The sequence below is a fragment of the Artibeus jamaicensis genome, unplaced genomic scaffold (assembly GCF_021234435.1).
Source record: "Artibeus jamaicensis isolate MK-2021 breed Jamaican fruit bat unplaced genomic scaffold, CSHL_Jam_final contig_465, whole genome shotgun sequence".
NCBI classification, from domain to species: Eukaryota; Metazoa; Chordata; class Mammalia; order Chiroptera; family Phyllostomidae; genus Artibeus; species Artibeus jamaicensis.
The window spans coordinates 13,016,143-13,038,029 of NW_026521843.1; the positions used below are offsets into that span (position 1 = coordinate 13,016,143).

Consider the following 21,887-nt stretch of genomic DNA (forward strand, 5'->3'; position numbering starts at 1 on the left):
ATGACGCAACAAGTGCTTTAAAGACCTACATCCAAGTCATTGTAACTGGTTTTGAGGGTCTTCAAACCGGGCTGGTCTGGTGGGAGGTGAGCTGCCCGCCGCTGGAGAAATGGAAGCCAAGGCCAAAGGACATGCTGGCCCCACAGGAAGGCTGTGGCCCCACCTGCGAGCGGGTGCCCTGAGCCTCTGCACCCCAGTGATGAGGGTCCTGAGTGGTGCGCCACCAACCCTGGGGAACGGGGGGCCACCAGGAGCGGGGGCCACACCCCACAGCCCCACGGTCCCCTGGATTTGCAGTGACCAAAACGCTCCACACGGCTCCAGCATCCAACCTGCTGGAAGAACACATTCGACATCCCCCAGTCCAGTCATTCCGGAGGCCTCCCCGCCTGCAATTGCTCGTAAGTCAGTCCTCTGAAATATGGAGTAAAGGAGAAAGGTTCCATGAGGGGCCACTGCCATGACGGGGGAGAGAAGACAATCAGCATCAAAAGTATTCTCTGTCCTCATGAGGAACCCCACCCGAGAAGGACACTCCCCTAACACCTATGAGGCAGTGACACGGTGGAGGCCCGGCAAAGAAGTGGAAGGGACACCTGTGAGGCGACCAACCCGGGGCACCTTCCGACAGTCTGGACATGGACCGCTCTTCCCCCCCTTGGCGTTGGACCAAGCTTTTCTAAGCTCCCTCATCAGAGCCGATCACGGCAGCGACAACAGTGACCACCAGAGCGGCGGGCATTTCTAGGGCCAGCTGCGAGTCAGGCCAGCCCCCCAAGGCCATCTGTCCACGCGTGGAAACCTCAGCCTCCCGCGGCACTCGAGCAGCCCAGCCAGAAGCTGGGACAGGCCTGACGCTGCTGACACTGAGTTACACTCAGGAGGACCCGTCTTAAAACAACATGAGAACAACCAACCGCAGCCATGGAAGTCCTGCCAAAGTCAAATGCAGTCGGCTTGCATTGGGGTTTTGAATGGGGGGTAACGGGTGGGGTGGGACTGCTTCCGAAACATGTCATTTTATTTTTGTTTACGACAAAGAAAATGCTCTTGAAGAGAGGAAAGGGAAAAGTAAAGAAAAGCTTTCATTCTAATCAAAGCAAATTTCTTAGGGACCCAAAAGAGGAAGGTTGCTGGATGAAACAGCTGAAAACAATCAGAGGGAAAACGAGGCACCAGGCGAACAACGGCCGGCAGGGGAGGGGAGAGACCCAGTGGGCCCGTATTGTGCATAAATACGTAAATGCACGTGATAAATTACGAGTAACTAAATGTCCTCCAGAAAAGGAGCAGTTAATTATAGCACATTTACTCAAAATCACATTATGTAGCCCTTAAAAATGGTGATGGTGAAGACTAATTGAAAATATAAAAAAGTCGCCCAGGCCAGTGTGGCTCGGTTGGTTGCAGCGTCGTCATGTAACCGAAGGGGCTGCAGGTTCAACTCCAGGTCGGGCACACACCTGAGGTGTGGGTTTGGTTCCCGGTCCCGGCACCACGTGTAAAAAGCAACAACAATAAACAACCCGTGATCCAAAGCGAAGAAGAGCAGGGGTAAAGCAGAGCTTTGCAAAAATTTCCATAGGAAAGACTAGAAAGGAACACACCAAAAAAAAAAAAAAGTTACGGCAGAATTGTGATACAATCTTTCTTTTGTTTCTAAAGTCTCTGCTACATTACAAAGAAAACTTTCTTTAAAATAATGCTTCCAAAATGAGGGAAAGAGCCAGCTGGTTACAAAGAAAAGAGGTGAAAAAAAGGATAATAAACAAACTTGGTCTGATTCATTCACAGCTCAAAGGTCGGAGGTGGTGTGTCAAGATTAAGAGCAATAAAGAAATAGATATCTAGCATTTGCATAGTGCTTTATAGTATGTGAAGGGCCTCTCGCTGTATTATCCCCACCAGCTAACCAAGTGACATCCCCGAACCCTGGGTCACCCTGCAGAACCGTGAGCACCAGCCCCACACCTGGCCCCCGGCCCCACCTAGCCTCCACCTGTCTTCAGTTTCCACAACTCAAGAGAACCAACGATGCAAACGCCGTCAGACCAGGGCCGCCTATTGCTCCCAAATGGTCTGTCCACCTGTCACAAGCCACCTGCGACAAGCAAGAGCCCTGGCAGTAAGCAGAGGCAGGGATGGGGCAGGAAGCAGAGGCAGGGATGGGGCAGGTCTCCATGTGGAGACCCCACCCCCACCGGGCTGCTCCCTAGTGTTGGGTCCTAAGCCCTCTTCCCTCTTGATTCCGTGCACACTCCCTGAGAAAACCCTCAACCTCTGTTTCAGGTGCCCCAACAGCCTTCCTGCTATAAAATAAAGCCATATTTTCCAGGGGTTCCTTACCCCTAACTTGCCACAGACTCATTCCTTCAACGGCCCTGTGAAAAGCTAACGGTGTACAGGAGCACATGTGAGCATCTCAGGGGGCAGCCACTGGCCTTGGGAACGTTCCCACCGTCTTGGCTGTGTCTTCCCCTTCATCCTCTCCCTTCAGCTGCTGCCCGGCCCTGCCCTCAACCTCCTGCCCCTTCATCACCTTCCCCCAGAGGCAGTTCGGGGCAGTAAAGGGCAAGGTGGGCCCTAAAAGGCCTGGTGGTGCCAGGACCCGTGCAAGGGGAAGGAGGTAGGACAACCCCAACAGTTTCAGCTCACCCCTCCTGTCCCTCAAGCCCCCCAGGACCCCAGTCCCAGGCCAGGCTCTCCTTCACCACAGCCTCCGATTTCTTCGTCCGACCCCCTCACACTCAGGCCCTGCAGGCTGCAAGGCCCACACCTGGTGCTCAGCGACATTTACTCATTAATAAACGCAGCCCCAGCAACCCCTCAGTCCCACAACCCACCCACATCCCCTGATGGCGAGGCTCTGTCTGTCGGAGCCCACCTGTCCACCTCCCATGAGGAGGGCCCAGGGCAGGCTGGCCTGAGGTCCCTGGGTCCCCTCTGTCTCTCCCGCATGGAGCAGAGTATGGGTTGGGGGGATATAAGGGGCACAGGAAGATAACTTGGGTGTTGGAAATGCTTCTTCAGTGCTGCCCGTGACCATGGCAGCAAAAGGACGCACAACCCCCTGAAATCTGGTGTCTGTTTCTACTGTGAAACTCGGTTCCTCCACTGACCCAGGAGGGAGTCTCTGGCTGGACCCAACGGGTGATGGAAGAAGAGAAAGAAAGGGACATTTTTAGGCGGCTGAATGGAAAGAAGGGAGATGTGGGCGCCTGGAGAAAGTTCCTGGTGTCACCCTGATTGCGGAGGGGGCAGTCTGGCCACCTTGTTCTCCTGTCGCTGTCCTCCAGCTTCCCCCTCCGATCCCTGATGGTGCCCCCAGTGGGTAACATGTGCCCAGAGGAGCAGCCAGCAGGTGAATGGTGCTTCGTTCCACAGCTGGAGGAAAAGCATCCAGGTGTTTTCTCCCCAGAGCAACGCAGGGCCACACGGGACTTAGTTTCTCCTGTGCCCATAGCGACCAAACGCAGGGACACTGTGACGTAAGGAAGGCTTTGGTGGGTGAGCCTGGGAACCCAGGCACCTTTTGAAAAGTTACATTAGGTCCCAAACAAGTGACTCAGAAACTTCTGGAACACAGCCCACTGACGGCTGGGACCTCCTGCAATCCTATAGCTCAGGCTCCCCAACAGACCCTGCGAGTCCCCTCCCCCGCTGCCCAAAGCCACGCCCAGGGCACAGCTTCCATGCCAAGGCCGTGCTCTCCTGGGATGCGAACGTGGTTATTCTTGATTTACTTATTTTTCTATCTTTTTCTGTTTTCTCATCTGTTTGGGTTTTTGTTTCTCAGGAACACCCAGAAACACCAGCAACCATGGACCCAGACTCTGGGCTCCGCCGGGGAAGAGTGTCTGTTTCGCTCCCTTAATGGACTGCAAAGCACACGGGAAATGCACGGGGCCCGGGGCCGGGCACAGAGGAAAGGGCCGTCAACGCCAAGCCTGGTGGAGCCCCCAGATGGGTCGCCAGGTAACGAGGCAACAATGGTTCAGAGTTCGACGCTCAGAATCACAGCGATGACTCTCGCCCTTCTTCCCCAGACAGCTTCCAGCAGAGGCCGCCACGGGCACCGGCATGAGCTGAAGGCCACTAACCCAGAAGTCACGACAGTAATGGTAGGTTGTCACCTCACATGAATGTGTCATGGGGAGAAAACCAAAGGGACCTGTTGGCGTGCCTGCACAAACTCACACGCGCCTGCAGAATCGAAAGGCACAAAACTTCCAGCCACAACGGGAAAGCAGGAAGAACCTTGGTCCAAAACCAGGGAAAAGTTAACGAACCCGAGGAAAACTTGTGTTTTCCTCTAAGCAACTAGGAGGCGATGGGACGGCCCCACTGGGTTCTTGCATCAACCACCAACGGCACCACCGGGCACCTGGAGACTCAGCCCTCGACCCCAGGAGACAACACTAATGGCTTTGGCCTAGACCGAGGCAGCAGTGTGACGTCGGGGGAAGAGCACTGGAAGCAGAACTGGAAAATGGAAGCCAGACCCGGCCCCTCCAGGCAGACAACGGCCGTAACTGGCCGTGTGGCCCTGGGCAGTCGCTCTCCATCTGTTTGAAAGGAGGCAGCAGGCAGGACACACAGCTGTAGAATTTGTGACCCCAAGCCCGGTGGAATCCCCAGATGGGTCACCAGGTAACAAACTCAGAGGGCAGACGGTCACCTCCGCAGGTCCCCACAGCCCCTCCCACCGAGACGGGGTCTTGGAACCCGGCCGAGCACAAGGCTGGCTCTCAGAGCAAGCTGAGGCTAAAAGACCACACTGTTCTAGCAGCAGGCATCCCCAGAACTAGCAGCCCCTCCATTACTGTGGCCGGCACCACTGTCCCCATGCCACTTCTGTGGGGGGACCACTCCCCCCATAATCTAACTGCCCCCATAATCCAATTGGCCCCATGCTCTCAGCTGCAGACGGGGATCTGTGACAATCCCACCTTCCCTCTCTAGCCGCCTGCCATGTGTCCCAGGGCACATCTTACAGCCACCACCCTACCCAGGCAGACACTCCAAGGGGCACAGAGTCCCCCCAAGTCCGTCACTTGCCAAAGCTAGCCAGTGACAGGCTAGAGACCAGACGTCAAGGGAGCCTCTTTCCCCACAAGAGGTCTTCCTGGCAGAGGTCGACGAGAAGGAATGGCCAGGACAATGCTGCCTCCAGACCAGGCCGAGGCGGGCCTTCCTGCCACCCACTGGAGCTGGGCACAGGTGACAGGGTGGCTCTGAGGCTCCATGTCCTGACATCCTTCGGTCCCTAGGGGTGAACCCTGGTGCAAGACCAGGGGTTGAGAGAAGGGTGGTCCTTCTGGCACAGGCAGCTGAGAGCCCGGAAGCCCCCAGGACACATTATGAACCAAGGGCAAAAAAATCCAACACAAAACCATAAAACACCAATGCCACCCCCACCTTCAAAACAGGCACCACTTGGGCTGCAAGCTGTGAGGTGGAGGGGAAGCCCCAAGGTGACTCGGAGGGGAAGGTGGGACTCACCTCCCTCAGCAGTTGCATCCCCTTCAGCTCGTCCTGCTGCTGCTGGGCCACAGTGACGCCCAGAACCAGGGTGTGCATAACACAGGAGGCCACAGAGATGGCCACGATGGGGCTGAGGCTGAGGGGCAGCGTGATGAAGAAGGAGAAGACGAAGAAGGCCTGCCAGCCCGCCGTGTCGCTGGCCGCGTGGGCGCCGGTGAAGTTCAGGCCCAGATAGGAGAAGACCTGCGCTGTGATCAGCAGCCACAGCAGGTAGGGCACCACCTTCCGGGTGACCCGGTCGGGCAGCAGCCCCTTTTTGCAGAGCACGAAGAGGACGATGTCCAACGCCAGCCCTACCCCGGCCACCACGAGGGGAGCCAGCTTGTCCGCGGAGAAGACCGCGGCGCACACGACCACCACGTAGCAGTCGAAGAGGGCTGCGAAGACCACCAGCACCAGCAGGGTCTCGTGGCGCTGCCTCTTGAAGTAGGTCTGGTACAGGTTCTCCAAGGACTCGGGCACGAAGGTCAGCCGCATGAAGCGAGGCAGGCAGAGGCAGGGCCCCGAGTTCCGCACGGAGATTTCGTGGCTCCGGCCCATCCCGCGGCCCGGGTCGGAGGGCAGGCTGACCGAGTACTCCGCGGAGTACTCGGCCGAGTACTCCGGGTCGGAGAAGCCCTGATTCCTCGGCATCCTTGCTGGCGTCTGCTGCTCCTGGCCCTGGAGAAGGGCACCGGGGACAGAAGAAGGGCTCCGGGATGGGCCGCCACCTAGCAGGGCTCTCCGAGACCTGGGGAAGGCTCAGTGCCGGCCACCGCGGGCGGGGACGCAGGACGGGTCTCCAGGGCACAGGAAGCGCCGATCATCTGGAACTTAAAAGACACCTCTAAGTGGCAGCAGCTCTTCCTGCCCACCTGTGCTTTCTCCGTGGCCCGCCCACCGCTCGCGAAAGAACTGCGGCTGCGAGGGGCTGGGGGCCAGGCCCGCTCCAGCCACCGCCGCCCCACCCGGCACACGCCCGTGGTCCACTGCAACGCTTGGTTGCCTGCCTCTGGCTTGCCCAGGGGCCTGGCCACCTCTCCATCCCTCGCACCTGTGGTCTCTTCTCTCAGCCCCTGACTTCGTCCCTTAAGTCCCCTCCAGGCCCACGCCTTCGGTGCAACGTGCCAGAAAGGAGCCGCGCCCGCGCCATCCTGGGGATTCCTGAATCTTCCCCGTGTTTACTTCCTTTTCCCACCCAGCCCTCGGCGGCTCCGACTCCCCCCTCCCGGCACTGCGTGCCCTCCGGAAGGCCGGCCCTACCCCTGCGCTTAGCTTACCTGTGCGGGAACTCGGGAGCCGCGTGGCCCGGGCCGGTCCCCGCGAGGCTGCGGGGCCGGGTCACGCGTGCAGCGGGCGGGGCAGAAGGCTCAGCGCGCCCGGGGGCTGCTCCCCGCGCAGCCGCGCCGCCCCGCCAGCCCCACGGCCCCCGGCCACAGCGCGACTGCCCCGCGGTCAGGCCCTGAATCCCGCCGGGAGAGGCTCGGGGCTGCCTCTTGGCATCCACAGGCTCCTGGCCGCAGGAGGGAGGAAGAGGCGGCGGCTACGGGAACTGGAGAATTCGGGTCGCCCGCCTCTAGGGTTGAGGCTCGCGGGCCGGAGCCGGCGTGCACGGCCCGAACGGACCCCTTCCTCTTGTCCCCGCTGCGGTCGCGGCGGCGGCGCTGCTAGGGGCGCACGCGGGGCCCTCCCGGGCGGGAGCGCGGGCTGAGGCCGAGGAAGCCCGCCAGCATCCTCCGCCGCCCGCGCGCCGAGCGGAGCCAGCCGAGTCCGGGCGCGGCGCGCTGCTCTGTGAGTCCCCGCGCGGCGCGGGCGGCTCTGGGGCCACGCGCGCTCCAGGCCCCTGGAGGCGGGCGGCGCCCCTCCCTCCCCTCAGTCACCGCCCTCTCCGCGAGTGCGTCCGGGACTTGGGGGTGTGGGCGAAGCGCCGGGCTCCAGGCCGGGGACCGCGCGGGGAAGGAGAGGGTGAGAAGGAGCGCGGGGCGAGAGTTGGAGGGGGCCCGGTGGCCCTGCGCTCCAGCACCGGGCGGCGGGCAGGAAGGACGGCAGAATGCGCGCCCTCCCCTGCAGGCCCGCTCTCGGAGAATCAAAGCCCGGGCCGCGCCCTCCTGCAGGTGAGGCGCGCTCGGGGCACCCCCGCAGCCCCCTCCTCCGCAGCAGCTTCCTTCCGGGCGCGCGGAGGCCCGGGCTGAGGTTTCGGGATGGCCCGGCGTGCCGGGACTGTGTCCCCGCCCACTCTGGCGCCCAAACGCTGGAGCCCGGGGCCTGAACTTTCCGCAGACGCGCCCACAGCCGAGCCACGTTCCTGCGGGCACGTGGACCTGGAAAAGATCGTGCTGCACGAAGAGCTCCCGTGCACATCCACCTGTTTGATATGTGTTTGAAATTACAAACTCTCCTTAAAAACTCAAATGCTCCTTGGAATGGTTAAGCCTATCAGTCTGTTACTCCTTAGTATAAATTACTTTCCTTGGCTTTGACCGAACATCTTGCCAACGACAGGCTATAGGAATTTAGATAAAGGGAAAGGAAGGAGATGGGCTGTTTGGGAACAAAAGCCTGTGAGAGGGGTAGGGGTTTGCTGAGGACAGCTAGCGACAGTAGGGGATGGGCTCCCTGGGGAGAGCAGAGGAACTGGGTCCCAGAGGGGAGGAATGCAGCCATCCAGACTCTGAATGGAGGTGCCCCCTGGAGCTCCCATGAGGCCCATGCAGGACCTCAGGCAGCAGCTCCCATCCCTGCGGGAACAGATTCTCAGAGAATAGATTGTCTGGCAGCTGTTTCTGTCAGTCCCTCATGCTCATTCTGAACAGTCATCAGCCTCAGCCCAGACTGGTCAGGGCTTCCATCTCAAACGTGGGGGACAGAACATCAGATCTGGGAGGAGGATCGTTTAAACAAAGCAGCACCTTTCCCATTGTTTTAATTCATCTGCAGTTCAAAGATCAGTACGTGATGTTAAAGGAGGTGTGATTTTTATGTTTAACAAAAGGACATGTATTAATAAAAGGAAAAGAGCTGATAAATACTGTTTGGGCCTGTTTTGGCCCACGGGGTATCCACTTTGACACATTGTGAGGTCCTCTCCCTTTCCTGGCACTCATGCCAACCCTTAGCTCCTGGCTCTGTGAGTGTCCTGCTGGACTTTCTACCATCCCCCATCGCCCATCCCCCCCCACGTTTGTCCCCCACACGGTGCAGGAGTGTTCCACACAGATACCTGGTGAGAGCCCCAATCTCCTGCCCTGACCACTGTCCTCACTGCTTCAGTCCCTGCCCTTCCACAAGCCTCCTGCCCTGGCGGCGGGCACCTGCTCATCAGGCCTGCCCTCAGGGTGCCCGTGCACACCCGCCTGGCCAGGCATCCAGGAAGACTGGAGGAGCCACCTCGTCCCTGTCCCCAGGACGCTCTGCTGGGCCCCAGGTCCACCAACAAGACAGACCCTCAGCTGTCTGGGGGCACAGGGGGCAGCCAGAGGGGACCTGAAACGAGGCCTTTCAGGGCTGGAGGGAAGGATCTGATCAGGCAACTGGAGCCTCCCGACAAAGACTCAACAACAGCTCAGGTTCTAGCACAGCACATTCCCGCCCTGCGATGCATTCTGGGCTGTAGCCACAGCCCTTCCCTGTGGGGGTGGGAAGCCCCCTGGGATAGCTGCAGGCCTCCCTGTACCTTCCTGGGAGCCAGAGTCTACTGAGTAAATACTTCAGAGCAAGGGAGCCGCTCAAGGTCCTGCCCACAGAGGAGATCAGAGAAAACACAGCTAATTGGAGACAGGCAGCCAGGGCGAGAGCCTCGTCCCCTCTCACAGCTGCTTCTCCAATCTCTGGCACCTGACGGGTACTCAGAACAGTCACTGAATGAGTGGACGATTGCCCGGAGAGGAAATGACCCTCACAGGTGCACTGGCGGTCCCGGAGGGGAACGCCAGGCCTCGCTGCTGTCGAAATGTCCCGGGCCAGGGAAAATGAAAAATAACCGCAACCAAGAGAAAAGCTATACATTTTTGATCGTGATAATCTGGACAGTTGGCAGGCATTGCTTTTGCAATCAAAAGATACAATAAATATGCTCTGGCCAGTGTGGCTCAGTTGGTTCAGCATCATACTGCAAAGCAAGAGGTCGCCAGTTGGATTCCTAGTCAGGGCATAAGCCTGGGTTGCAGGTTCGGTCCTTCATCAGGGTGCATGAGAGAGGAAACCGATCAAAGTTTGTCTCTCACATTGCTGCTTCTCTCCCTCTCTTCCCCTCTAAAAAGAAAAAAATAAACAGTAAATCTACTCTAAAACACACACGGGCATGCACCCACTCAACCCAAGACCGTGAGTGGCTACTCCGGTGACTTGCCTGTGACATGTGTCCTACAGTGGACACAGAATCACAGCTTGGGTAGAAGCTTGGAGGGCACCCTGACCCCCATCCTATCCCTGCTCTGTTTGGCTAGGATGCCTCTTGGCCGAAAGCATCTTTTGTTTGTGTGGTTTGAACCCAGAGATGATAGCTGACAATTAGCAGCTATTGGATAAACAAGAGTGATTTGCCCTCTGGGGAAATGTGGGCTCCTGAATCAAGCAAACAATAGACAGGAGCAGAACCCTGGTGTCCCGGGGGGAAGAGAAGTAGGAGGAGCGAGGGTCACTGGCTCCCCTGCTGCTGGCCCTGGGGAGAGCCCAGTTTGGGGCTACAGCTGAAAACAGCCTGAGACAGGGGCCCCTGCAAGTGGCTTTAATTAGGCAAGTGATTCCTGGGGAAAGAAGGCAGGAAAGCCGTGAAATACAAGGTGTGAGAGGGAGCAGTCACTGAGGTGGGCAGTGGGGAGCCACGCCACTGGGACCCTCCGAGGAGCCCCGGAGAAGTCACCTCGAAGTTCTCCACTGGAGTTAGAAGAGGGGAGTATTCACCCACCTGCTTCCCTCCCCACATTGGTGAAGGGCCACCAGTTGGGGTGTCCGCTCCTACGTACTCCCAGGTGTGTGCAAGCCTCAGGAAAGGGGGACCGAGAGTGCCTGGGCAGAGAGGCAGGCTGCCCCCAGGGTGCACCTGCAGCAGTGAGAGAGTAGACGGGTGGCCTGAGAGGATGTGGCACGTGACACACAAGTGTCTCATACAGGGCCAGAGGTGGGGACTGTGTCACCTGGAGGAGAGAGCATGTGGCACAGGAGGAAGAGCCAGCCCTCGTTAGTGGAAAACTCAGCCTTTGCGCTGCCCTTGAAGCTCCATGTGGCCTCGGACAAAAGGTCCAGCGTCCCCAAACCTCAGTGTCCCTGTGGTGTGATGACATAGCACGAACCCCTAGACAGAGCCACTGGGAGGAAGGGGGGATTGGTGGGAACCCAAATGGTTGGCAGATCCCCACAGGACCAGTCAAGTGGGAGTTAACGCTCCCTCATCCTTGGACCCCCGAGCAGCCCTGGCCATTCCCGACACACCGCACAGGGCTGGGCTGGGGGGCTGTTTCCCTGGGGCCCTCTCCGTGGTTCCATCCCGGGACCCCTCGGGGTTCCACTGCCATTTTCCTCTCTGATGTCGTCGGCCTGGCGTCCATGCCTTGGACTCTCTTTGTCCATCTCTGTGTCTCTCGGTGCTTCTGCCTCCAGGTTCGGGTCTTCCCGACTCTGCCTGTCACTGGTTGGGCCACTGTGTATGTGCATGTGTGTGCGTGTGTGCGTATGCGTGTGTGTGTATATATGCATGTAAGTATGAGGAGGGGTGTGCGTGCGTGAGAGTATATGGGAGTTTGGGAGGGTGTTGTGGATATGTTCTGTATCAGTAAATTTGCAAATATGTGAGAGTGCATGTGAGTGTGATCTGTGTGTGCTTGAGCATGTATGCAATGTGTCTGACATGTGAGTAAGCACGTGTCAATGTGTGAGCATGTGTGATGTGTGTGAGTGACTGTGCACACACTCACAGCACTTGCCCTGTGCCTGCCGGTCCACCTCCGGCCTCCCCGCCTCCTCCCCCGTCTCCAGCTGCTGCACCCGTCCCCACGGGCCTGTGCCAGGCTCGCTGCCCTCGGGCGCAGGGAAGCCCGAATCCAGGCTCTGGGCTGCCTGGGCTGGGTGGGTTTCTGGGTCTGTGTCCTCTACTCTGTCCCCATTTTACAGGTGAGAAGAAAATCTAGGGCTCAGAGCCATGAGGTAACTCGCTCCTGATCCCACAGCGAGGAAGAAGCGGAGGGAGGGTGGGTTCCAGGCGCTCTGACCCGTCCACCTGGAGCAGGAATCTTCAGGAGGCTCCCTCTGGTCAGTGACCACTTCTCCAACCACAGGGAGGGACACCGCGCTCTCAGGCTCCACGCCAGTCGATAGCCAGGAAAGCCTGGAGAACCGCCGCTCCCTGGGGGTCAGAGCTGGGGATCGAAACATCATTCTGTGCTGCCCAGATGGGGAAGCTGCAGCCGAGACAGGTCAGATTTGGGGGGAGGAAGACACACGCCCAAGGAGCGTGAAGCAACATGTGAATGCTGAGTAATCGTGCAGGCTCCGCGGAAATGGCAGGTTTCCAAAGGCACTCAAACCAAGGTCCCTCTGGGAAGAGGCGCCATAGAAATATGTGCTAACAAGATTCTCCCAGCCTGCTGGGTATAAGAAGGAGCAGAAAAATATTCCAGAAAAACAAGAGGGGGGGAAAGGCTCAGGTCAGGAGGAGATGGGGTTTCCGCCTCCATGGTCCAACTCACGGGTGGAAAATCACCACTACCCAGGAGAGTGAGGCTAAGAGACCTCTGGGGAGGGGGTGAAGCTGGAGGCACTTCGAGAAGGGTACTGCCAATCCCTCACTGCAGATAAAAACCATGGAGCGTCCCAGGAGCTGCTCCTCCCCACCTCCCCCATCTCAGGAATTGCCCTTGAACTTGCCCATCCTCTCACCTCCTCCCACCCATTCTCTGTACCCCAACCAGGGCAATTGTTCCAAATCAAATTTGGCCTTGTCCCCATCTTCTAGCTGTCCCTGCCAGGGGGGAGAGGGCTGCCCACCTCCCCATGTGCTAGGGGGTTAAATAAGATAATACTCATAAAGTGTTCTAAGACCACCTTCCCTTTGAAGTTGTACTCAAAGAGCCTTAGTCACTTTTTACTTAGAGATCTGTAGTGGGTTGAAGGGTGGCCCCAGAAGATACGTCCATGTCCAAGTCACAGGAATCGGCGAAGGTGATCTTATTTGGAGTATCTGCAGATGTAGTTAAGTTATGGCTCTTGAGACGAGGTCACCCGGGATTACCGGGTGGTCCTCACTCCACTGAGATGCATACCTGGGAGAAACAGGGACAGAGGAGGAGGTGATGTGGAGGTGGGGGTCGGAGGGGTGCGGCCACAAGCCAGGGAACACCTGGAGCCACCGGAAGCTGGAAGAGGTGAGGACAGATTCTGCTCTCCAGCCTCAAGAGAAAGGGCAGCCCTGCCAACTTTCCCGATTCTGGCCTCAGGGCTCCAGACACTGAGGGAACGAATTTCTGTTGCTTCCAGCCACCTGCTGGGTGGTGCTTTGTTGTGGCGGCCACAGGAACCTGAGACGGGATCCAATCCCAGGTTTTCTACTCCTATAAGTAACACTCACTAGGATTTGTTGTAGTTTTACACAACTGGGCTTTGAGTCCGAAGTCAAGGTCTTTTTAAAAAACATATTTTATTGACTATGCTATTGCAGTTGTCCCATTTCCCCACTGTATTTCCTTCTGGCCTGCACCTTCTTCCCACCTACATTCCCCCACCTTAGTTCATGTCCATGGGTCATACATATAAGTTCTTTGGCGTCTACATTTCCTACACTATTCTTAACCTCCCAGTGTCTATGTTGAAGCTGCCATTATGCTTCTTATTCTCTGTACTTTTCCCTCCAATTCTCCCCCTCCCCTTCCCCACTGATAACCAATCTCCATTTCTGTGATTCTATTCCTGTTCTAATTGTTTGCTTAGTTTGCTTTTGTTTTTTAGGTTTGGTTGTTGATAGTTGTGTTTGTTGTCATTTTACTGTTCGTATATTTGATCTTATTTTTAGATAAGTCCCTTTAACACTTCATATAATAGGGCTTGGTGATGATGAACTCCTTCAACTTGCCCTTATCCGGGAAGCACTTCATCTGCCCTTCCATTCTAAATGATAGGTTTTCTGGGTAGAGTAATCTTGGATATAGGTCCTTGCCTTTCATGACTTTGAATATTTCTTTCCAGCCCCTTCTTGCCTGAAAGGTTTCTTTTGAGAAATCAGCTGACGGACTTATGGGAACTCCATTGTAGGTAACTGTCTCCTTTTCTCTTGCTGCTTTTAAGATTCTCTCCTTATCTTTCATGTAGGCTAATGTAATGATGATGTGCCTTGGTGTACGCTTCCTTGGTCCAACTTCTTTGGAACTCTCAGAGCTTCCTGGACTTCCTGGAAGTCTATTTCTTTTGCCAGATTGGGGAAGTTCTCCTTTGTTATGTTTTCAAGTAAGTTTTCCATTTCTTGCTCTTCCTCTTCTCCTCCTGGTGCACCTTTGATTTGGAAATTGGAACGTTTAAAGTTGTCCCAGAGGTTCCTAAGCCTCTCCTCTTTTAAAAAAATTCTTATTACTTCATTCTGTTCTGGTTGAATGTTTATTTCTTCCTTCTGCTCCAAATCATTGATTTTGAGTCCTAGTTTCCTTTCTGTGACTGTTGGTTCCCTATACATTTTCCTTTATTTCACTTTTAATAGTTTTCATTCTTCTCTCTATTTTGGGACCATACTCAACCATTTCTGTGAGCATCCTGATTACCAGTGTTTTGAACTGTGCGTCTGATAGGTTGTCTACCTCTTCATCACTTAGTTGCATTTTTCCTGGAGCTTTAATCTGTTCTTTCATTTGGACCATATTTTTTTGTCTCAGTGTACCTGTTACATATTAAGGGGCAGAGCCTCAGGTGTTCACCAGGGTGGGGCAATCCTTGTTGCTGTGTTGTAACACTGTTTATGGGGGAGGAATCCAAGAGGGAACAGTGCCACTGCTCCGCTCTCAGCTGGCTTTCAGTCACTTCCCCCAGTACACACAAGCAAACTGGACCCTTCTGGAGCTGATTCCTGGGTGGGTGAGTTTGTGTACATTCTAGGACCCTGTGTATCTCTCCAAGACCCTCTCCTGTGAGGCTGAGTTTCTCTAGCCATTACAACCCCACAGGTGTTTTCAGTCAGAGGTTTTGAGGCTTTATTTCCCCGCTCTGGAACCCTGGGTCGCGCATTCTGTCTTGCTCCAAGTTCTTTCTCCCGGTTTATCTTCATGCCAGTGTGGGACCGCTCACCCAGGTCCTCCAGTCGCCTCCTTGCCATGAGTCCTCTCCACCAAGCTGCCTATGTCTGTCCCTCTTATTGGTCTAGATGAATGTTTCTTCTCTAACTACTTAGTTGTTGGACTTCCATACAGTTCAATTTTCTGGCAGTTCTGGTTATTTTTTGTTTTTAAATTTGTCATTGCCCTTCTTTCGCTTGTGTGAGGTGGCAAAGTGTGTCTACCTACACTTCCGTCTTGGCCAGAAGACACACAAGGCCTTTATTCACCTCTGGACCTGGGATGCAAGCCCAGAGACAGTCTCAAAAAACCTTGTTGAATTAAAGAAACAAAAAAATCTATTGGAGTTTCTTCTCCAACCACGGAGCTTCTTCATTTGGAATCACATACCCCCAGGGTCCCCCAAAACATGCCAGCAAGCGGTAGGAACCACAGAACCACTTCACAGTCATTCCTAGACTGCAATTTCCCTTGAAGTGATTTTTTTTCCTCCTTGGAGGGAGGTTGAGTGATTTAACGAGTAAGTAATTTGAATCACTATTTCTACTGTGAAACCATCGGGGATGGATTATAGAGCTGAATACACGCGTTTCTATCTGTTTAAGGGACAAGACCGGCTGCAGGATGATGGAGACACACAGTCGCTGCAGAACACACCCCCAGGTCTCTGCAGGGCTCTTTCTCTCCGTCAGCAGGAGCCCTGGAGTTGCCCAAGGTCCACGCCAACCCTGGGGTCTGCCCTGTTGCTCCCCCTGTTGCCTGGGCCTCGGCCACGAGCGCCCTGAGGGCACCGCCCAAGTGTACACCCAGGTACCTGACTGCAGGGCCTGATTCCTGGGCTCTGTGCATCCCACCCGCCCAGTCTCATTGCTGGAGGAATGGCAGACTGTGTAGCTCACCCCTCTGTGTGAATAGGGGGTCATGTTAGCATTGGACCCCGAGGGGCAGGTTGGGGAGGAAAGCAAAACCAGAGTGGACAGTACAGAGGGAAGCGGGGCCTTTGTCTTAAGAGCATGGCTGTTCCAACCCAGAGTCCTCCTCTCCACCTGGGAGGCGGGAAGGCGGCCGTGGCAGGGATAGAGACACAGTGGGCAGGTCCACAACGGGGCTGTGCCAGAGGGGAGGCCTGTCACCTGGCCAGGAAGGGCTCAGGGCAGTCGGATCCACATTCTCCTGAGCCATTTTCATATTTAAAATAAGAGTCACTTAGCACATGCTCCAGCAATTATATTGATCAAGACAGAACAGAGTGAGGCCCAGGTGTGTGACACTGAGGTTTATCTGCTCTCCTTGGTCTTTTAGGACATCCTCCCTTCCCCCTCTCCTAGTGTCTGGGCCTCTCCCCCTCTCTGTCACCCCCTCTTCCTCTTCAGAACATGGTGGCAGATCGCCAATGGGCTGGAGGGAGTGAATGTTACTGCTGAGGTCTCGGGACAATCGCTAATTCTGCCTCTGCCGCTCCCACTTCTGAACAGCTTCGGAAGTGGACCTGGGAATCAGGCAGGTGGGGCACGCGGCTGGACCTCACAGGGATGGAAGCTGGGTCGGAAGCTGGGGCTCGAGTGTGTGGCCACAGTCTGGGATAATGCTTCGCTCCAGACTTGACCCCCAACCCAGTCCCAGGCATGTGGTGTGATCATAGCCTCCCAGAAGGGGTGGAGTCTTCCCTGGGGAAAAGGGAGATGAGTGGACATTGCACCCCACTTCCTCACCCAGCCAACAAATGTGAAGTGACAGGGCTGAGCAGATGGGGTTCAGTTCCTGCTCCCCATTTCACCAGCAGAAAAGTTAGCAAGGCCATGAGAGCACTTGAGGGGGGCTCTGCAGAAACAGGAGGCCAGAGGGAGGGTCCCCACTGACAGTGATCTGTGCATACACACCGCACGCACGTGCACTACATGCAACCACTTGCACACACACACATCACACACACATACACACAGGCACACACACACGTCTGGTCCATAGCCAAAGCCATCTCAAGTCACAGGAATAAGTTGGAAGGGTGGCATTTCAGATTTCACTAAGCAGGTAAGGGAAGAAGGTGTTTTGTGGGCAGGGTGGCCTCCCAGCCCCCGCCCATTTCACATCGTAGCAGAGATGACCCAGAAAGTACAGCAGAGATTGTAGGCAAGAGGTCCCTGCTCCCTGTGCAGCTCTGGAGCCCCCTGGCTGCTTCCCACTCGGGTTCCGCCCCTTCCCTCCTGGCACTTTCAGGAAATAAGGCTTCTCCCATCTTACATCACAAACGACAGTGCTTTTCAGCCCTCACCCACTCCAGCTGCCAGCTGTGTTCCTCCTTCCTTCCAAAGCAAGTTTCTCACGGAAGATTCCTAAGCTTCATTATAAACAGCCTTCCTGATGTTTACTTTAAAGTCATGGACCAGGAAAGGCTCCGTGGGGGAGGGCACACCGAGAAGGAAGAGGGGAGGGGATGCAGAAAGGACCCCTTGGGGAAAGGGGAGTGTGAGCAAAGATGTGGAGGCAGGGACGTCCCGGGAGGACCTGGGAGCGGTGAGTGAGGATGGAGTGGAAAGGAAAGTCATGGCCAGGCAAGAACGGTAGGGAGGGGCCAGGTCACAGAAGGCCTCGAGTGCCGAGCTAAAAGGGCTTTCTGCTTTCCAGTTGTTGACAATTCATTGGAGCAAATGCCATGGCCTGACCAGGCACATCACCTCAGAGGATTGATTTGGGATAAAAGATGGTTTGGAAACAAGAGACTGACTGTTAAGAAAAAACTGGCAAGAGGACATAAAATGGAAGTCAGTGGCCCAAATTCAAAAAACACTCTAGGATTCATTCCACAAAGTACTCTGGCCTCACACAAGGGAGGCCACGCTGACTTACACTCAACTTAAGACACACTCAGGTTTTGGGTTAAGCCTATCCATGTTTTTCTCAGATAATAATTTTCCTATCTATTCAATAATTAATGCTGGCATTGATTTTCCTCTTTGTGGTCTTAAAGATGTTGCTGACTGCACAAGTGGTGGTGAGAATGCATTAGTTCCCCGCTTTGCCACCCCTTTTCTAATCCTGGGGGGCCACACGGGGATGTGGGCACAGCCAGGCGCTGTTCTGAAAGTGTTACATTCAGTAGAATACATGTGAAGCTTTCTCAAAACCTTTTTAAAAAAGGGTCCTTTAGGGAAACCTCAGCTTTTATTTTAACATTCCCCCCCCCCCACTCTCTTAAAAATCATCTCAGTGAAATGGGTTTGGGGTGGGTTTAAGCAATTCCGCCTCTCCCCAACTGCCCTTCTAGAACACCTCTGGCTTCCCGTGCACTGGTCCTGCCAAGTGGGGAGCAAGCAACAGCTTTACCTGTGGCTGAGCAAGGACCCAGGGCCCACCCATACAAGGCTCTCCAGTTGAGATGGCTCTGACCCTTCCAGTCATGCAAGCCCTGCGGAGCCCACGCTACCTGCCAGCTGTAAACCTGCCCGGACAGGGAAATGTATGACCCTGCTTGGCTATTTTTAACCACTGCTGGGTTGAGTCAATCTTCCCGCAGGCTTGGAGCCCTCTGCTTGTTCTTCGTCGCTCTGTCGGAGTCTTGCTCACATCTGGGCCTGGGAGCACGTGTCCTGTCTCCCTCTGCAGCTCAGGTGTCACCTACCCTGCCCCCTCTTCGCCCCTCCCCATCGAGCAGGGGCTCGAGGGAAGGGTCTATGCTTCTTTGCTCCTCTTGATAAAAGCCTCCGCAGAAGTTCTGTGACTTGGAGGAAGCTGAAGACTTTTCATCTTATTCACAACTTTGCATTAAGTCTAAGTTTGGATGTACCTTTAATGAAAATAATTATGTTAAAATAGCTCTAGAGAGGAGGATTTAAATGATAGCTATAAATTGATACTCATTGTTCATCATTTGTGATCCCAGAGTATAGCAGAATGACTGTCATAGAAAAGGCACTTAAAGGCTTAATGGAAGAAGGAATGCTTAGGAATAAATGAATAAATTCAAAGGTGTTAAAAGCTCAGTGATTTAGCTCTCTCAAGGGTAAGACTTGTAATTTAACACAGAACTTCTCTTTAATAAATTGCAAATGGTGGCGTTCTCAGGCATCTCTCGTGCAGAGGGACTGAAGATGTTTTTGGCAGTTGGGATGATTTCTGTGCTAAGTGACCCCACCCCCACTCAGGATGGCTTAAAAGGCAGAGAAAATGTATTCCCTCCACAGCAAGTCCTTGGATGGGGGCCCTACCCAGTCTTTGGGTGGAGTGGGTCTAAGGTTGGTTATTCAGTGGCTGAAAACCATCGTCAAGGCCCACGTCACTTTCCATCTCTGTTCTGTTCCTCCTCGTCTATGGGATGATGTCCTATCTGCAGGCTGTGAGGTGGCACCACAACCCGGGGACACTGTTCGACAGAGGAAGAGGAAAAGTTTCCTTCCATGCCTCGCCTTTCAGGGGTGCAACATTCTTTCCCAGAAGCTCCCTCAGAGGATGCCCATTATGTGTTTTTGGCTACAAAAGAGTCACATGACCACTCCCAAACCAATCACTGGCAATAGAATTGGTACCACTGTGAGTGGCTTCGCTCACTCGTGACTGACCAGAGCCACACAGCACAGGGATGGGTGGAGGGAGGGCTATTGGTAGGCTGCCAACCACGCTGGCTCTGATGCCCTTCAAAGGCCAGGCCTGAGGCCCAGCAAAGCTGACCCTCTAGTCACTTCTCTGAGGAGCTTCTGTGAACCGGGGACATACTTAGATTTCATCAAGAAAATTACACCACAGTGGGGTTACTGAGCAACAGACTTGGGTGCTAAGGGCACTCACCCTTTTCTTATTTCCTTGCTCTCTGGTTCTTTTTAAGGAAATCAATATTCAGTTGCGGTCTGTGACTTTTTTCACAATCTGTTGGGAAATGGGTGGCTGAAGGGCCTACAATCTATTTCACATTTCGACAAGGAGGTTGTTCATTCATTCATTTATCAAATACTAACTGTGCTTTTATTCAGCACCAAAGACAGAAAGATAGGAAAGATAAAGTCTCTGTCTGCCCAGAAGTAGTACATTAGAAATGAAACTGGACCACCTTCTGACCCCCCACACAAGAATAAATTCAAAATGGATTAAAGACTTAAATGTTAGGCCCGAAACTATAAAAATCATAGAAGAAAACATAGTCAGCAAAATCTTGGACACTGCTTGTACCAATATTTTATTGGATAAATCTCCCCAAGGCAAGAGAAACAAAGGAAAAAATAAACAAATGAGACCACGGCAAAGGAAAACATCAACAAAATAAAAAGACAACCCAGAGAATGGGAGGACATATTCGCTGATATATCTGATAAGAAGTTAATATCCAAAGTTTATTAAAAAAACTCATAAAACACAACACTGAAAAAACAAACAATCCAATTAAAAAAAGGGCAGAGAACCTGAATAGCCACTTCTTCAGAGAGGACATATTGATGGCCAATGGTATATGAAAAGATACTCAACATCACTAGTCATCAGAGAAATACAAATTAAGACCATACGATGAGATACCATCTCACACCTGTCAGAATAGCTACCCTCAATAAATCAACAAACAGCAAGTGCTGGCGAGGATGTGGAGAAAGGGGATCTTTTGCACTGTTGGTGGGAATGCAGACTGATCCAGCCGCTTGTGGAAAGCAGTACAGAGATGCCTAAAAAAATTAAAAATGTATCTGCCTTTTGACCCAGTGATCCCACTTCTGAGAATATGTCCAAAGGAACCCAAAACACTAATTTGAAAGAACATAAGCATCTGTTTGTTCACTGCAGCATTATTTACAATCACCAAGATGTGGAAGCAGTCCAAGTGTCCATCAGCAGGTGAGTAGATAAAACAACCATGGGACATTTACACAGTGGAATACTACTTGGCCATAAAAAAGAAGAAAATTTTATCTTTTGCAACAGTGCAGATGGTCCTGGAGAACATTATACTAAGTAACATAAGCCAGTCAGAGAAAGACGAATACCATGTAACTTCACTCATGTATAGAGTCTATTGAACAAACTGAATTAACAGGCAAAATAGAGACAGACTCTATTGAGCAGACTCCCCTGAGCAGGATGGGATTATGGGGCTGGTTAGGCAGCGGAGGGATTGAGCGAAAAGGAAAAGGACTCATGGACAGGAGTGTAGTGCTCGTGGGTTTGGGGGAGGGAGGTATAAGCAGACAAAATGGGAATAAAAGAATTAAAATAGAAATAGTATACTGAGGAGGCCCCCACCCTGCTGAGGAGAAAACCTAGTATCTGTGCCTGGGCAGCAGAGGGGAGTCTGGAAAAAGTTCAGAGCAGAAGTCATTTTGAGCCAGATGTAAAAGTTCAGTGAGAGTTCGCAAGGCAAAGAGGAGAGGGGAGGAAGGAGTCTGCTCAGGCAGCCGTCACCGAGCAGCTAGGACTGGGTGCCTTAAACGACAGTTCCATCCCACAGCTCTGGGGGCTGGCATTCCGAGTCCACGGTGCGGGTGGCTTCAGTCCCTGGTGAGGGCTCTCCCCGCTGCTGGCAGTTGTCTTCACGTGATGACATCAGAGGAAGCTCTGATGTCTCATTCTCTCCTGCCACCCACCCCGGCGTGAGGGCTCTGCCCTCAGGACCTCGTCTAACCCTAACCACTCCCAATACCATCACATCGGGGGATAGGGCTTCGCTGTATGAGTTTGGGGGGTGCACAGACAGTACGTTCCTAACAGGGCATCAGGGCGCGGGGCCACGGACGCATAGTGTGTTCGGGGAGCACCAGCAAGCTCCGTGCGCCGGGACCAAGGGCAGGGTGAAGGGCGCTGGCGTGGAGACAGAGGCGGACGCCAGGCAGAGGCAGAGTGGGGGCGCTGCGGCAAAGAGCGCGAGGCTGAACCCAGGTTCCGCCCTTACACAGCTCGCTGGCGGTGCACCCTGGAGAAGGTCCCGGGCGCACTTCAGAAGAAGACACAGTGCTTTTAGGTGAAATGTTCTATACGTGTCTATGAAGTTCCGATTGTTTAATGGGTCCTTTAAGCCTGATGTTTCCTCATTGGTTTTCTGTCTGCCCCTCCCCGCAACCCTGCCCCAAGTTGTTTCTTAGGTTCTCAGGCTTACTTAACTTTTAGTTGCTGACTTGAGTGAATATCCCTCAAGACATGACT

General features: G+C 54.2%; 1 protein-coding gene across 2 annotated transcripts in view; it reads right to left on the bottom strand.

The window, feature by feature from the left end:
• Window positions 1–7,717, bottom strand: part of ADCY3 (adenylate cyclase 3) — a 60,387-nt gene extending 52,670 nt beyond the window's left edge. For both annotated transcript variants that reach the window (XM_053666929.1, XM_053666928.1), the window contains exons 1-2: window positions 6,804–7,717; window positions 5,503–6,356 (exon numbers count right to left, since the gene is read on the bottom strand). In XM_053666929.1, coding sequence (XP_053522904.1) covers window positions 5,503–6,177 — 675 coding nt within the window. In that variant the 5' untranslated portion in view covers window positions 6,178–6,356; window positions 6,804–7,717. The remainder of the gene's footprint in view (window positions 1–5,502; window positions 6,357–6,803) is intronic.
• Window positions 7,718–21,887: the final 14,170 nt, after the last annotated feature.